At 41.4% G+C, this 14,863-nt stretch overlaps 1 protein-coding gene across 3 annotated transcripts in view; it reads right to left on the bottom strand.

Annotated features, from left to right (window-relative positions):
• Positions 1-14,863, bottom strand: part of FGF13 (fibroblast growth factor 13) — a 239,802-nt gene that overhangs the window by 109,722 nt on the left and 115,217 nt on the right. For 2 of the 3 annotated variants that reach the window (XM_071813567.1, XM_065846350.2), the window contains one exon: positions 24-191. The exons of the other annotated variant lie outside the window; for it this stretch is intronic. In XM_071813567.1, the coding sequence (XP_071669668.1) occupies positions 24-191 (168 nt within the window). The remainder of the gene's footprint in view (positions 1-23; positions 192-14,863) is intronic. 3 annotated transcript variants of the gene reach the window in all.

The following is a 14,863-nucleotide window of genomic DNA, read 5'->3' on the forward strand; positions in this document are numbered from 1 at the left end:
CATGGATCCATAGTGCCACAAACCTTCCGGCTCTGTGTTCTCTTTGAGGTGCACTTGCTTCAGTGGGCAGCAGAAGATTTCGTGACACTTAGCACGAAAAGGGGACTCTTTTTTCTTTAACTCCGCAGATTGGATCGAATCTTGCCGTAACATAATGTACTCCTGTGTGCCAGGGGGAGCGTCATCCATAACTGTGGTCACCACATAACAAAATGAACTCAAGTTAGAGCTTGAGGAAAGCAATCTAGAGAATTAAATCAACTATATACTGTCAGGGTGGGGGAAAGAAAGGAGGGGAAGAAATGTTTATAGGAAGGAAAATAGAATTTAAAATGTAAAGTATCTCAGTCATGGTAGCAGAAGGGTGGGGAAAATATTTACTTTTATAAACAACACTTCTCATAAACACCAATGCTTTTTATTTTTTCATGCAGCTTTAATAAATAGTAGAATAAAATCCTGCTCCAAAAAGCAACAGGGTTCTCTCCTATGTCTTTGCTTTATTCTTCTCTACCACCTATATCTATTCTGCATGCAGATTAATAAAAAACCAAGCAAACAAAGCATGCTGTTATTGCCTTGCCATAGGCAATCTCTACGTTAACATCAGGAAGTAATCATTCCACATCTGCAAGTAACGAAACATCACTGTATCTATTCCCAAAAGTAAAAAGACCATGCTTGTATCAGGATATGTAATTATACGCAGTTCCTTAGAGCAAAGATGATAATCCAATGACATTTGACTTGATCATAATTTTCAATGGACAGAAGAGAAGATGTACAAAGAGAAAGCACATTAATCCTTTAGATGGTTTTCTTGTAGAACAGCAATTCTTTTTTTAAAGTTGATCTTATAGATCAATACTGCCATCAATAATATAAATGACATGCAGCCTGAAATGTTTTTGGGATGGGGTCAGACTATTAAATGGTAAAAAAGATAAAATATATAGCATATAGAAAGCTCCAGCTACCTCAGACATCACTAAAAATAATTGAAACACTTTTCCACTATCTGAAAAGCGAAGCCTTAATAACAGAGATAGTGAGATTCCTCAGCTTACAGCTTTAAGGCACAGATCATCTCTCAAGAACAAAAATGAAATGCTTTTTCAAAAGACGGTCTCTAACCAATATTCATTATTTATAGTATGATGCAGAAATATGAAACCACAGCCAAAAACAAAGAACAAAAACCAATCCAAACCCTGGGAAAGTAAAATTCTAACAATCAGGGTAGTAACTATTGATAGACTAGTCTACAAATGTAGACGCATTAGATAAGTTTATATGGGTGTAGAAGTGTTGGCCGCTGGTTCAAATAATTTAACTGTTTCCTAAATATCTGCCAATGTATAATCATTTTAAAGAACTGTCAGGTTTACATTTAGAATCATAGAATTATTTTGGTTGGAAGAGACCCTCAAGAACATCGACTCTAACCATAACCTGACATTGTCACTAAACCACGTCCCTAAGAGCCTCATCTACATGTCTTTTAAACACCTCCAGAGATAGTGACTCCACCACTGCCCTGGGCAGCCTGTTCCAATGCCTGACAACCCTTTCCATGAAGAAACTTTTCCTAATATCCAATCTGAACCTTCCCTGGTACAATGTGAGTCCATTTCCTCTCATCCTATCACTTGCTGCTTGTGAGAAAAGACCAACACCATCTATGAACAGCCCCAGTTCCCTCAGTTGCCCCTCATGAGACTTGTTCTCTAGACCCGTCACCAGCAATTGCCTTTGGATTCCCTCAAAAAAATATGATCCTTTTGCATTTTTGTGCACTTGACTTCTTCTCTCTTACCAAGGATGATACTAATAAAAATCACATCTAGGTGATAAATAAGTGATTCAACTTGATAGTCTTTCCTTTCACAGTGGGCAGTCACCTTCTTGCAAGACCTCATTAATCTATAGGAGACACTTTGCACCTTGGCAGTTGTTGCTTCATTAGAATACATGCAGTGTCAGTAACACACACTAATAATCCATATAAGATGTCATTTAAATGGATGCACGAGCTAATGGGATAGCACAAGTGGTTCGAAAAAGAGCAGCAGGTCAATGGAGCACAAGGTCTGGGTTGCCAGATAATCATTCCCTTAACAATATTAGTTTGACTTGTTTGGAGGGTACATATGAGTTCACGAAACACACTGACAGCCCTGAGACTGAAAGGCAGTTACTGGGAGTAATTAGAGGCAACACCCAAGAGTCAACAATTAGAGTAAAAAGAGTTAACAGCTGAGATAAGCCAAAGACCAACAAGTCCTGCTGGGTCTCTCCTCCAAAAAGACACCAGAAAGAAGCTGCTGTTGCAAGCATCTGCATAAAACCACCAGCAAGCTGTGCCACTGACGTCGATGATGCAGGAGCTCTACAGGCATGTCCCTCTGACTTTTTCAGGGCTAAAGAACAACATGAATACACATGAATAGCCAGAAGAGGAGCGAATGCACAGCTACCTCCTGCCAGCAAGCTGGCTGACACGCAGGAGAGCATGCCCCACTGTCAAAAACTCAGCTGTGGGCCAAAAGCATGTCCCTGGGCTGACTCTCCAAGAGGCAGAGTCCTTCCAGAGAAGTCCTGATCGACTGCAGGAGCTTAGATCATTACCTAATGCCGTGTGGTTCTGGACTGCTACAGAAAGCAGGCAAGCAGCTGCTAAACAGTGTCTGCAGGGGAGATGGACCTACTGGTGATGACCCATGGTTATGGCATAAGGACTGACTCTTCCAGCCACAAGAGCTGTTTGGCACTGGGCTGATTTCTCAGGTTCTGTAAGCTCCGAGGGCTCATGTAGCATCTGCAAACCAACTCCACGGACTGATTCCATTTGTCAAATGTTTGGCAAATGGTTGCTTGACATCATTAGGTAGGTCCACCACATCTCAGCGCAAGCTCACTAAGACAGGTAGAGAAGATAAAACTGGTCCTTTACCTACACACTCATATCACCATCTACACACAGATTTATTTAAATGTGAATAAGTCACAAGGACAACCACAATAATAAATGAAGCACATGCTGAAATCAATTGAAGCACATGCTGAAATCAATAAAAGCGTATCAGGTTACTAGAATCTTGAACAGCGGGTGTAAATGAGCCTTGGTTTTGAGGACCATCATAGCACTGACATCTGGAGCAAACCCTAGGAACCACAGCTCTAATAAAGCTTTAATGCTGGAATGATGTATGGATAACTTAATTGATGTCAGTGTTTTGAAGGGAACGGCTACAACCTTTTCTTAACATGATGAATGGCCTCATGTCAGGCTGAAAATTTATTACAAAACTAGGAACACCCCTTAACCTCAATGCCTCCTTTACCCTGCTATGATGGCAGCCAGACACCCTCATGGAGCCACTGAAATCACAGCTACAGGACCTCAATTATGGGTCCCATAGAACCAATCCACAGGGAACTTTCAGTGACACAGAATCTAAGGTAAAAAGCTTTAAAAACCATTTTTTGGTCCATTTTTTTGTTATTAAAATAGTCAGTACAAAACCATGAAAGGATTATTATTAAAAAACTGTGAACAAGCACTTTGGAAAAGGGAGAAACATCACCAGGAATCCACTATGATTTAGCTAATGGGATAAAAAACACACTTAGGAAAGAATCGCACATACACCAGAGTATGAGAGAAATTGTAAGTTTCGGGGAATTAACAAAAATCCAAAGCAGTATTTATATACTGGGTTATGTGGAGCAGAAGACTTTGTTTTCACTCAGCTGTTCCCTCAACCACAGACTCTGCTAATTGCAGGACCTGGGATACACTTACACTCCTCACAGATACACGAACTAGCTTTAGATCAGCTAATTTGGGTAGTAATCGCAAGCCAACACCAAGCTAAACAAGGGCAGCAGAAGACCCAGGAGAAGCCTGGCAGATGCCAAGCTTCACTCCATCACATGGATGCTGTTCCCAAGAGCAGGTAGAAGAAACCTTCATTGAGGCATATCTACATTTCCTTGACCACCTGGCTGAAGGCAGATGCAGAGTCATCCTGTTGTTATACTTGAGGAGCTAACATGCTCCCTATCCCCATGGGTAGAACACCTCCCTGGTCTACATTTCCATCTTCCCATGAGTAAAACCAGGACAAGACTTCATGTGTCATGGACACAGGGGATTAAGATACTAGTAAAGAACTTGCATATTCTCAGTTGGAAGATGATAAAGAAAAGATTCATAGCTTAAAAATACATATCTTTTTTCTTCTTCCATGCACCCTCCCCTCACAACTTGATGGAGAGACCAGCAATTATCTGTACATGAGAGGAATTTGCTCAGCAGTTAGCATAAAAAAGCTTTAGTAACTATTATGTTTCCTATGTAAAAACATTCAATTCACTAAATATCACCCTGCAGCATACTCCTTAGGTTACAAAAAATAATAATAATTACAATAATAATTAAAAAATATATTACTGACAACAATCCAGTAGGAACAAAATTCCTTCTTTCTATAAGTCTTACCGAAAGTGATCTTTAGGATGACTGCTGGCAACAGGGTGTTTTTCAAGATAACATCAACCCTGTCCGTAGGCCTTGGCTCAGGTTCCAGATGAAGAATCTTTGATATAATTCAGAGTTTGATAAAGCTATAAGGAAGCATCTTCTTGCTCCCTCCACCCCACTTGATCTTACATGGAGAGGCTTCAGTTCTGCTAGCTAAAGGCTGTAGCAACCATAGGGTAAATACGTATTAATATCCAGGCCAAATAAGTCCCCACATTCCTGTTAGGTTGTTGTTCTTGTATGTACGACACAATGTAACACAAAAATTTTACACTTCTGTGGATCTATTCTCTCCTTAAATGACCTTTCAGGTCATTATCTGAAATATGAATTTCCTTTGTCCTACTTCATTTCCCTTACTTTTCTTAGTCTGGTTAGTTTTACAGGCTGTGATCCCCACAATACTTATACTACAATAAATTACTTTTTCTGGCATTTTGGAAGGACTAAAGTAATACATCTACACTAGATCTTCAAGCCCTGAAGAGCATTAGAGTGCCTCTTAACTCCTGCATCCACAAAGGGAAGAAAATCCCCCTCTTTAGCACAAAGGAGCAAGTTGTAAAAAAAATATTCCCCCAATACAACTCTTTTTTTGAAAAATAAGAGCAGGAGCAGATGCATGATGTCTGCAGCCTGCCAGGCTGTGCTGTGAAACACAACGGCAACGCTCACTGAGCACCTCCCCATCCTCTGCCTCCTCCACCCATGGGAGGGAAGGAAAGGTCAGCAGTGAAGTGACCCAGGCCCATGAGGCTCCTCAGAGTTACGTAGGAAATGTCTTTTCCCTTTTAGAAAAAAAAAAAAAATTAGGATATCAAGTTGATTTTGGCTCCTTATCGGGAAAAACCTAAAAAAACCCTCCAAAATAACTTGCTTCAAGTAAGTGCCTGCAGGACAAGCAACGATTAAGGAAACCAGGTATTTTTCTATAATATTTTCCCCATTGAAGCGGCTGTTGAAAAACTCTTAAGTATATATGCAGTGACAATTCCTTTTACTTCTTTTCACTACTGCTTTGTTTTCTCCCTAATTTATTCTGGTTGAAGGTGTGATTTTTGTTAGCCCCCTGAATGACGTAATGAACTCAGGGCACAAAAATACAAGCCAATTAAAAAATAAAATTATTTTCTAGAGCTGTGATTACATTCAAGTCCTCTTCCTGGCAACACAGTCTATCCATGCCATTTCCCTATCCATCTTTGCAAAATCCCAGTGAAGTACCCAGCCCTTGAGTCACCCAGAAACCCCACTTTCAGCTTGCATCTATGCAACTTTGAAGTTTGTTGACTCTGACTTGCAATTTTCACTAATTAAGACAGATGCCACAGGAAATATAAGCAGCCATATTCTCTATTTTTTCTTCTCAACGAGTAGTTTCTAGAGGCCCTCCCTTTGCTCCATTCCTTCCTCCCCAGTACACCACCAAAACCAGGCATCACACTAGAAACACCACAGCTCATTCAAAGGCACCTTCCCCTCCACAAAAGCAGGAAAAACCTCCATTGAAATCTGTTCCAGTTCCTCCACAGGTGACTTTCTCCTCTCCAAGATGGAGCTCCTCCCTGCTCTAGATGGATCATCACTAGTTATTGTACAGTTCCTTCCTATACACTCAATAAAAACCTTATTAGAGAACCAGAAACAAAGTGAACCGAAACGATGCAGTTAAAACCTGCTTTAGGCAAAACATTTCATTCTGAATGAATTCTTAAGGTCTTCATTTTTAAAATAAGCAACTATTGTCTTGCAACCAAAATTGAAAACCTGCAGCCCTTTCGAATGCATTTCTTTCAATATGTGTAGGACTTTCTCAGCTTTTTGATCTGCTGAAAAATTCTGAAATATGCTCTCTTTGGGTCAACCACACAGAATAATTTTTTCAGATCTTCCAAAAATATTTGCACAAAACACTCCCCCTTGACCTAAAAGAGTAATTGGATTAGCTGCTAGCAGTAATAGACTATTATCCTCTAAAAAGACTCGCCAAGATAAGGCTGCATTTAGATCCTTGCGCATAATAAAGACAACGACATCCAACATTAAAAAAATGTTGATAAATTCTGCTAAGTGCATCTCCTTTTTTCCCCTGTGGAAAGGGCATGGACATTGCAGCACCCAGCCTTATTTCTGAGCTATTCCTGGCAAAACCAGCCTTTGATTAACTCTAATCTGGCCACTATTCAGTGATGCAACTGCCTATAACCGTGATCTAACTGTGCCCACACGCAAGACTATGGTTTGGGAGAATGCAGTTTCCCCTGCAGGTGCTGCCAGGCAGTGCTGTCGACCCACACCCCTGCTCATCAAGGGCTAAATAACCACAATTTGCTCTCAGTTGTGCAGACCTGCTGCCTTGCCCTTTCCAGCCATCAGGATCAGCAGGTTTGCTATGCAAGACGCGTGCCCGCTCGTACTTAACTCTGCCGCTCAGTTCACCACTTCGCCGGGCTTGCCACTGAATGAATAAATATTGCTTCCCTGCCTACTCTGAGTGGCTTTCTGCTTCTCCCATCTGCTAAAATAAACGCAAGCTGGCTGCTTTCCAAACAGGTGGGTTGCTCCATGCACCACAGCAGACAAGATAGTAATTTACAGTGTACTATTCATTTTGCTGGACTGTGTGTATCAAAGAGCAACAGGCACACAGACCAGCGTAGGGCAGAGCTGTAAACACAACAGAACATTATTGGGGACACTTCGTGGAGAAATAGGGGCTGGCTCAAGACAGGATACCAAAATGGCAGGACCTGTTGGGTCAGCCTCAGAAGATAACCTATCCAAATTACACAGCCACCAAAAGATGTTGCGTCTTCAGATCAAGCTGTCACCTAATGTACCAGTGTGCAGCTTGTGGATCAACCACTCCTCTTTCTGCTACAAAGACACAAGGAAGGGAGCCCTGGGCACAAGAGGAGGAGATGGGAGGCAGGACCAGATGGAAATGAGAGCTTGCTCACACCCCTCACTCACGCAACCTAATCCCAAACCCACTCTGAATAGCTCAATGCAGAGAATATCTCAGAGTCACACAGAGAACTTATGTTTTCCTCCATTCAAAAAGTTTAGGAGAAAAACAAGGAATGCCACTAGTTCTAAGAGAATATTCTTGTGGTGTGGTCAAAACCAGGGAAGCAGAGGAGGAGATGGCAAGAGAGCTGTTAGGAAGGTCCAGGAATGAGTGGGAAGCTAACAAATTCTGAGACTTTTGGAGAGCTATAGTTCACTACTTATGAAATATTGGGATGCTCCTGTGCAACGTAACTTTAATAAGAATTTAATTATTAATCTAGCCCTATTTGGATCTAGAAGAACAGTTTCAAAAGACACAGGAAATCAAGAGAAGTGGGAACGCCTGGAGCTTTTTTCTTCCTATTTATAGAGCATCTGTTAGACAACAGTAGGGCTACAAAAGGAGACATAAATTTCCCTAGTGGTGGGGAGAAAAGAAAAACAGAAACACAAAGAAAGAACTAACAGAAATCATCCTGGAAGAGTAGAACAAGGAATAGAATCTGGCAAAAGGCAACAAAATTATTAAATAAAAGACTTGATCATTCCTGGAAATCTGAAAGAAGGATCAGCCACACCTCTTGGGGAACAGAAGATGAGCAGCAGTACAATAGACTAAGATTCTATTTCAGTGACTCTCCCCTACTTCAGCTCTTGGGCATTTCACTTGGAAGAAGGGGACAAAAACAGAAGCACCATTCATGAAAGGACAGGTGACACGTCCCAATTATTTGCCTCATTTACTGTGGATTAACAAAAGGAAGGAGGCAAGAAATGGAGTGTTTTAAAATCCAAACTCATTACAGAAAGAGTCGTTCTGAGAAATAGCCTCAGAGGAAATCTTCCAAAGCAAAGCACAGAAAACTAATCAGCAGGAGCAAAAAATCTCAGCGTGACACAGAGAGGAGCTCAGCGTGTTCCCACGGCTCTGGGAAGTGGCAGCCCCCTGTATGCTGCTCTGGTTCGGCAGCCCTGCCCAAAGGGGCAAGCGGCTCCAACCAGAGCTATGCACACAGCTGCTGGATGTTATATATAAGATATATGTCAGAAATATAATTTCAGAAAATAAAAATTTTAAAAAATGTAATTTAACCTGAAATTAATATTCTCAAGGGTGGAAGTTATTTTCAACAGGTTAAAAATCAGGCTTCTACAAATTGTGTTTCTGTAAACAAAAACACACACATACACAAAACATTTCATTTTTAGAACAGACAAAAGGCTGAAACATTTTCACACATTTTTTCTTGGACTAAAGCTTTAGTTAAACTCACTTCCATCCACAAGTGGATGCAATCCCCCCAAATTTCCAGCAACTTATCCACCCTGAAAAATATTATTCAATTGTAGTCTCAACAGATTCATTCATACAACCATGAGAAATCTCTGCCTACACTGTAATTTCTGTTTACCAGTGTTATACCTACTCCAGAAGACACTGCTGGAACAGCTTCCCCATCAAGCCAGGGAAAAGCTCGAACATCCAGGTTACCAACACTGCAACTGAATAATGCATCTTAAATAATTTGACAATGAGACAGCTTTTTCTTTTCCTCATCTGGCCTGTGAAGTGTTAAGTCATTGTATCTGCCTGAACAGTGTATCGATTCAGAATGATGTTCAACAATATGACTGCATTTCTCCCCCTGCCTTTCCTGAAATAAAAGACCACGTTTCAGGATCCTTCACTTGACAAAGGCGTAGCAATTGTACTTGACAATATTTTTCCCCTCTCTACACTTATCTAAATCCCTTTGGACATTACAGAAATCCATGTGCAATTATGCTATCACTGTTACACAGTGTAACCACAAAGCACTTGCTGCATATACACTGAGGGGTTTTGCTTTTCACTGTTAATCAATTTAATCAGCACCGAGCCAAATTAGCAAGAGATTAAACTACCTGTTTTCCTGTTACTGTCTACCTTAATGATCATGCTTGTAGAGTCCAGCTACATGTTCTGTGTATTGAGATCATTTCCAACTACCCAACAACTTTCTTTTGCACGGCATTGCAGCACTTCCACGCAGCAGGCAGCACATCCACTAGCAGCTTAACTGCACCAGAATTACAATAATTTTCATAAAGCACAACTTTAAATGCTGTATTGTTACTTTACGTTTAAAGTGGTATCTTTAAACTCATAGAGACAGCTGTTAGAGCATGTGAAAGACAAAGCGAGACAGGTGGTCAGCACCGGGTCACAGGCAGCGGGAAGGATCTCGCTGCCTTGCTGCAAACAGTGAACGTGCAGCAACTCGGCTAACAACACCGACCTGACAGATCAGGGAGCACACGAGGGGGACTTTCACTGCCCATTTCATTTATGCCAGCCTGAACAGACAGAAGTTCACAGCAGAAACTGGAGCTAACTTCACCTCAGCAAACAAGAAGGCACCAGCTCCTCACTTTCCAGGCAGTATCTGCAGGGAGATGTCTCAGCATCACTTCTCTTCTCCCTGGACTGTGGGCGGGCAATGGATGAGCAGGAACTTCTTCGCTCCCCAAAATGAAGGAGTCAACCTACCCCACATACACACAGAGCTGGTACAGAGACCCTCTCAGCTTGAAGAAGAGGAGGCTCTGGGGAGACCTTATTGCAGCCTTTGAGTACTTAAAAAGGGCCTATAAGGATAATGGGGACAGACTTTTCAGAAGGGTGTGTTACAACAGGACCAAGGATAATGGTTTTAAACTAGAAGAAGGGAGATTCAGGCTAGACATGAGAAAGAAATTTCTAATAATGAGGGTGGTGAAACACTGGCCCAGGTTGCCCAGAGAGATGGTGGATGCCCATGCCTGGAGACATCCCAGGCCAGGCTCAATTTGACTTAACATGAAATTCAGATGTAGCTACAGGTGATCTCCATGCCTGGGTGGCTGTTGCTACCTGAGCTTGCACAGCCGCCATCCACTGCCAGCCGCGGGAGATGGCTCTGCAGTAGCAACATCAGCAACACACATATGTGCACTCATAAACACTTGACTTGCAATACACTATTTGGAATTAACTTCTTCAGAAATCAAAATGATCAAATAAGGCTGTTCTCTTAAAGCGAAATAACAGTGGAATTTATTGCATTTAGATACACATTTTTTTATACTACATTGAATAATACGCTCACATTGGCGTTCAGCACTGCGAATGACAAAAAATAACCCAAGGCAGCAAACACAGCAGAGCTCTAAGAAAAAAAAAAACACATCACATTTCACGTTCCACTGCATGAAGAGAATGCTGCAGTCCTCTAGCTTGTAACAGTGTATTAAAGTTAGCAGAGACAAATGTCTTTCTTAGAAAAAAAGTATGTTTCAATACTGTGCTATAAATTAGCTTCTAGTGTTTAAGATGTAGTAAGTAGTCTTTATGTTAGGATATGAAAAAGATACTCTTCTCAAACTAAGCAAGGACATTGCATACCATAGATTTGAGTTGAGAATCTGCCTCTGGGGATACCACAATCACTTTCTGTACTGCTTTGAAACCATCCATACTACCGACAAGACACTATTTCATTTCATTACTGTATTTATGCCTACTGGGCCTTTACATAGCTCAAAATAAATTAAAACATTTATTCTGAAAGTTGGTTCAAAAACTTTAAAACATGGAAATGACTTTTTGTTGCTGTAAATGTCTAAAACTTGTGGATTCACAGCAGCTCCAGTTAAACAGAAAAACAAACAAACAAACAAAAAACACCAAGAAAAGCTTCAGAGCGATTTGCAGTAGCTGAATATTTGGCCCATACAACTGTCAAAACAAGTGCTTGAGCATGTAGGTCCTGCAAACACTCATTACTGAGCTTTGCGTTGCTTTGGACAGCTCAATTTTGCAAACTGTGTGCTCAGCAGCATTTGCACAGTTCCTAATCACCAGTGGTAGGAGGTTTTCTATCGTTCCTTGCCCTGTTTGCCACATAAGCACTTAAGGTATTTCTAATATTAGCCCCCATGACTCCACTTGCATCTTAAGTGAATGCTGGAGAACACAAAATCCATTTTTAACAGGTTCTCACAGAATTCATTTAAGAAACAACATTTTTGCACATTGAAAACAAATCTATCTTTCCTATTACTTTTAAATGCACTAATCTGTAACTTCCACATTACAAATGTACTCTGCTCCTCAACTGAAATCCTAAAGAGATTTTCGCAAAACTTTATTAGCATTTTAGTCTGCCTTTAACTATTAATTTCATGCCAGATGCGGAACTGTCATGGACTAATGTGCTCCCTGTCGCATGCACTAGCTTGCCACCACACTAAGGAGAAGGGGACAAAGGTTGCAGATAATAGCTATGCCATCCCACCCTCCAAGACCCTCTGTACAAAAGGTCCTACCTCTCACTGCCTTGGTCTTTTGGGATCAAACCCACTTGAAACCCTCTCTGGAAGGAAGAAGACAGTGACTTTGAGCTGCTTCTCCTTGTCCTGAGCTGTCATGCAGATGTGGGATTGAGGCTGTCCTGGGTGCCTGTGGATCTCCAGGCTGCTAAACACAATGATCAGAGATGACTCACTGTCACTCTCACATACATTAAACAGTTCTGTCAATTCTCTGACTTGAATTATTGCTGTAATTGTAGCGTCTCACAGCTGAGGAGCTGCCACTAGGGCTGACTCAACCACCAGAGAGCTCCCGCAGCCGTGCTGGGTCAGGCTGCTGTGACGCTGGGGCTCAAACCTTGCCCTTACCCATCAGAAGTCATTCTCTCCCACCAGGTAAAACAACGAAAGAGAGCTTCCCTCGGCCATATCTGACAGATCTGTGCTGAAATTTCTCTCCAGGAATGCTTTGCATATTATATATTAATAGTGTCTGACTAACGGCTTCAGCTTCACATCATGTCTAGACAAAGTGTCCCGCTGTGGGCAGTTGCCTGGAAGGGCACTTGAAATATCTGTGGGTGAGCAAAACAGAAACTGCGTGGAGAGCTGACACATTGTATGTTCACTGCATCTCATTTATTTACTCTCAGAAAACTGAACACAATGGGAATCTGGCTGAAGTTTTAGGCAGAAAGAGGCCGAAGCCCCAATATTCATTCCTTTCAGTAGATGTCCATCACCCAACCAGCTAGAACAAAGGAAATAACCAGAAGACAAGAAGTGAAGTAATTACAAGTTCTCCAGGAGCTTTTTCAGGGTAAAAATGTAAACAACCACAAGTTGCATGAAACAGGTGTTTAACCCAGTGCTCTCCAGTGCCGAATCATTCTCCTGAGCCCAGGTGAACTCAGCAGCATCCAGCTGCACCCTGGCTTCGCCCTGACAATATGGCTTTTACCCAAGCATTAACCAAAACTCCTTAGCATCACATACTCCATGCAGGAAAAGGACTGTCAACACATAGCACAGAAGCACCAAAATCGCAAAGTCACAGAAAACCGATGGTGGAAACAAAGAATGGATGGTAAAGTATATATAGCCCACCAGAGTCTCTACCACTTCTCAGCCGCCACAGGAGTTTGCCTGCCCTTCCCACCTCTCTTGTTAGGTGAAAACTGCATCTAGATATAAAATTGCATCACTGTTTTCCTTCATTTAAATGATCTGTTTAAATTCAATGCATTTAACTCCCTTTCAGTGCCTTTTATTATCCTGTAACATGCTGTGGCATGATTACAGCTTTAAATATTTACTTGACTTTATCTTGCATCTGGTAAATGTATTCTGATACTCCCAAGTAGGTCCCACGCAGGATTAAGTTATCCACTGGTCTTTGCACAGTTGTGATGGATCACATTTATTTTACCACTGTAATTCTCTCTGAATCAGGTCTGCAAAGTCTAAGGAGTTTTTCAATGATTATGTTATGACAGATGAGATTTGCAGAAACTAGACTAATTTCCAAGTTTCTATAGAAGTTAAGTCTTTTTTCCCCATTAGGATTTCTCAGTTTCTACACGACTCAAACCCATATAAAGCCTGGCTATTATTCTGTTAGTGCTGTCAATTTGTATGCACCTTCTCAGTTTGTTCTCTTTCTTATTGTTAATTAACTATTTCATATTGCAAATTCCACTTTTTAAGATAAGGTGCTGTTGTCACAATAGTCCTGTAAGTGAATCATTATAACTATAATGTATTCATAAATAACACATTACAAGACTTAAAATAAATATTTTTTACAGCTGTTGCAACCCAATTGGCCTAATAGAAATTGTGCACCCATGAAATTAAACTGAACAAAAAAATTAATTTTCAAAGGCTTAGTTCTCTGAAAAAGTTATTACCTCTAATTCTTTTTGGTCAATGTTATTTTCTTTTTGATTCTAAAACAGAAATTAGAATACTAAAATAAATAGAAATGACAGCCTCTGGGTAGAGAAGTGAAGTAATAAATAGTAGTCATATTCCAATCACAGTGGTGGGAAGGAGAGAGGAAAGGGAAGGAGGGAGGAGAAAAGCAAACACACAAATATCTGCTTAATGAACCTGGGGAAGTGTAACAGCAACACATCCACACTGGAAGCCAGGAAACTAAAGGGCCTCAAAAGCAACAGCAGACATCTTCAGGATGAGAATTAAAAAGCAGGGTCCTGACCATCTGTGTTCTCCACATGTTCTTAGAGCAAGAAGGGCAATATATCAAGAGTGGTTCATCACTAATTGCATGTCCACATTCCTCCTCTCCTGGAAGAGTCAGCAAATGCAATTATGCTTTGATTTGGTGTCACCAGGCCTTTTGCAATTAAGTCACCTGTGCTCTCAAAGAACCCTTTGATAACGGAGAGCTCTGCGCAGATCCCCAGATACACCTGAATAGGCTGGATCAACATTTGCAAAGGCTGGAGTGAGTGCCCATTGCTGTGCTCTTCCCACTGCACGGGTTTCCTTGCCCATAGACAACACACACGTAAGTGCTCACCTCCCTCTGGGAATCACCCTCCACCCCACTGAGGACACATCCTCAACAAGCAACAGCAACAAACAAAATCCTACTTCGCTGAAAACTTCAGTTGGGTTTTCACAGGCCCATGAGACAACACAGGACTTTAATTTAAGTCCATGTTAAGGAGCCTTTGCAGCTCTTATTTAATTGATTACAACCACAAAAAGGCCCAGACACCTCTGGCAGAGAGCAATTGGGAACTGGGTGCCCTGAGGTGCCAGACTGACCAGCACAAAGAGTCTTCACAGCCTCCCACTTCCAGAGATGCAACAAGGATGCTCCAGCACAGTCAAGGGAAGATTTTAGATGTTTTTATCACCCTTTCTGCCCCAATCGAACTTGAAAGAACTAAAGAGCACCCTTGCATTCCCCATAACTCCTTTACCCCTACTTCTCCACCTCAG

This window comes from Patagioenas fasciata, chromosome 11 (genome assembly GCF_037038585.1).
Source record: "Patagioenas fasciata isolate bPatFas1 chromosome 11, bPatFas1.hap1, whole genome shotgun sequence".
NCBI classification, from domain to species: domain Eukaryota; kingdom Metazoa; phylum Chordata; class Aves; order Columbiformes; family Columbidae; genus Patagioenas; species Patagioenas fasciata.